At 58.1% G+C, this 1705-nt stretch overlaps 1 protein-coding gene across 1 annotated transcript in view; it reads right to left on the reverse strand.

Annotated features, from left to right (window-relative positions):
• The window catches only part of VOLCADRAFT_30109 (uncharacterized protein), a gene marked incomplete at both ends in the record, with an annotated part of 16012 nt that overhangs the window by 5021 nt on the left and 9286 nt on the right, over window positions 1-1705 (reverse strand). Inside the window, 3 exons of the mRNA XM_002953962.1 lie at window positions 199-315; window positions 606-770; window positions 1081-1358. Coding sequence (XP_002954008.1) covers window positions 199-315; window positions 606-770; window positions 1081-1358 — 560 coding nt within the window. The remainder of the gene's footprint in view (window positions 1-198; window positions 316-605; window positions 771-1080; window positions 1359-1705) is intronic.

Below are 1705 nucleotides of genomic sequence, written 5' to 3' on the forward strand. Positions count from 1 at the left end.
GCTGGAGGGGGAGGAGGCGGAGGAGGAGGAGGACGAGGCAGCGGAGGAGGGGAAAGACGAACCACGAGGAGGCGGGGGAGGAGGAGGCGGCGGAGGGGGAAGAATGAAAAGAATTAATCACCAGGACATGTACGGAACACCTTTACCCCCCTCCTGCCCCCCTCCTGCCCCCTTCCTGCCCCCCTCCTGCCCCCCAACACACCTTCTTGACGTATCCTCGTGTCTGCCAGGCCCGGGATATGCCATCCCACTTCTCCGGAGTGCAGATGATGATGTCCGCCGCCAGCAGCGCCCGCAGATCAGGTGTGTAATCGCCTGGGGGGGGGGGTTAGGAGGCCCACACAGGGTGGTGGTGGTGGTGGTGGTGTGGTGTTGCGGAGGTGCAGGCTGATAGTCTCACATCGCATCGCAAGGTGCACACATACACACACATACACACACATACACACATACACACATGCATGATACACAAGTGCGCCGCCCACCATTGGCTGGTGACGACCCCCCAACGCATCAACCAACACCATCAGTATCTCCCCCCTCTCCCCCCCCTCTTGCCCCCCCCTCTTGCCCCCTTCCCCCCTCTTGCCCCCCCTCAAGCCCACCTGTCAGCTCCACCATCTTCTTGCCCAGCAGCGGACACAATCTGGCCCCCCAGTCGCTCATCCTCTCCCTCACCAGCGCCTTGAGCGGGGCCACGTAGATGACCTTGTGACCCGGGTGGGCGCTCCACAGCCGCATCATGGTCAGCTCGCTGCTGATGGTCTTACCTGGAACGGGGGGCCGGGGGGGGAGGAGAAACGGGTGTGTGCATATGTGTGTGATGCATGTGTATGTATGCATGTGTGTGGGGGTGTGAGGAGTAGGGCGGTAAGATGGAAAATCAGGACATGCATGCTACCATGGCCTACTGCTGTAACATCCTGACTCGTACGAATCAGCCTCAATGCAAATCACCACCACTAGTAGCACAGAAGGACACACATACATACGTACATACATACACATACATACGCAAGCACACATACACACGTACACACATACACACAGCGACACGCAGGCCCCCACCCACCCACCCACCCGACCCGGTGGGTGCCCCCAGCAGCACATTCTCGTCCGTGTGGTACAACGTGTGGAAGGCCTGGGTTTGGATGGGGTTGAAGTGCGTGAAGCGGCCGCCGTACAGCGCCTCGTAGGCGGGGTGGCGCAGGGCGGCCAGGGGGAGCGGATCCAAATCCAGGAGCTCTGAAACCAAAAAGGGGAGGAGGGGGCAGCAGGGAGGGAGGGGGGGAAACCCTGAGAAGAAAGCCATCGAGGCAGGGTTCTTCACCCCGATTCGGGCCCGAACTTTTTTGAGACTTTTCCGTTTTGCCCGAAAGGAAAATTAGTGCGCCCCGGAGCATCCCGAACGGATTTGGGGCCTTTTGGAGCATTTTTTCGGGGGCCCCACCGAAGCATTTTGAAGGCATTTTCGGAGAAAACCGAACGATATTTCAGCGTAAATTAGCATGTTTTCGGGCGCAGACCGGGGCTGGAAACCGGGCTTGCCGTATAAGGCCCGCTTGGTCACCAGTCAAACAACAAGTACAAATGTGCATTGCGGCTGTTTCGCAGCTGTATCGCACACATTTTCATACATCTAAGCATATCCATATCCCACATTTTCATACATCTAAGCATATGCATAGTTAAACATGCCCGAGTC

This window comes from Volvox carteri (assembly GCF_000143455.1).
Source record: "Volvox carteri f. nagariensis unplaced genomic scaffold VOLCAscaffold_39, whole genome shotgun sequence".
In the NCBI taxonomy this organism is placed as follows: domain Eukaryota; kingdom Viridiplantae; phylum Chlorophyta; class Chlorophyceae; order Chlamydomonadales; family Volvocaceae; genus Volvox; species Volvox carteri.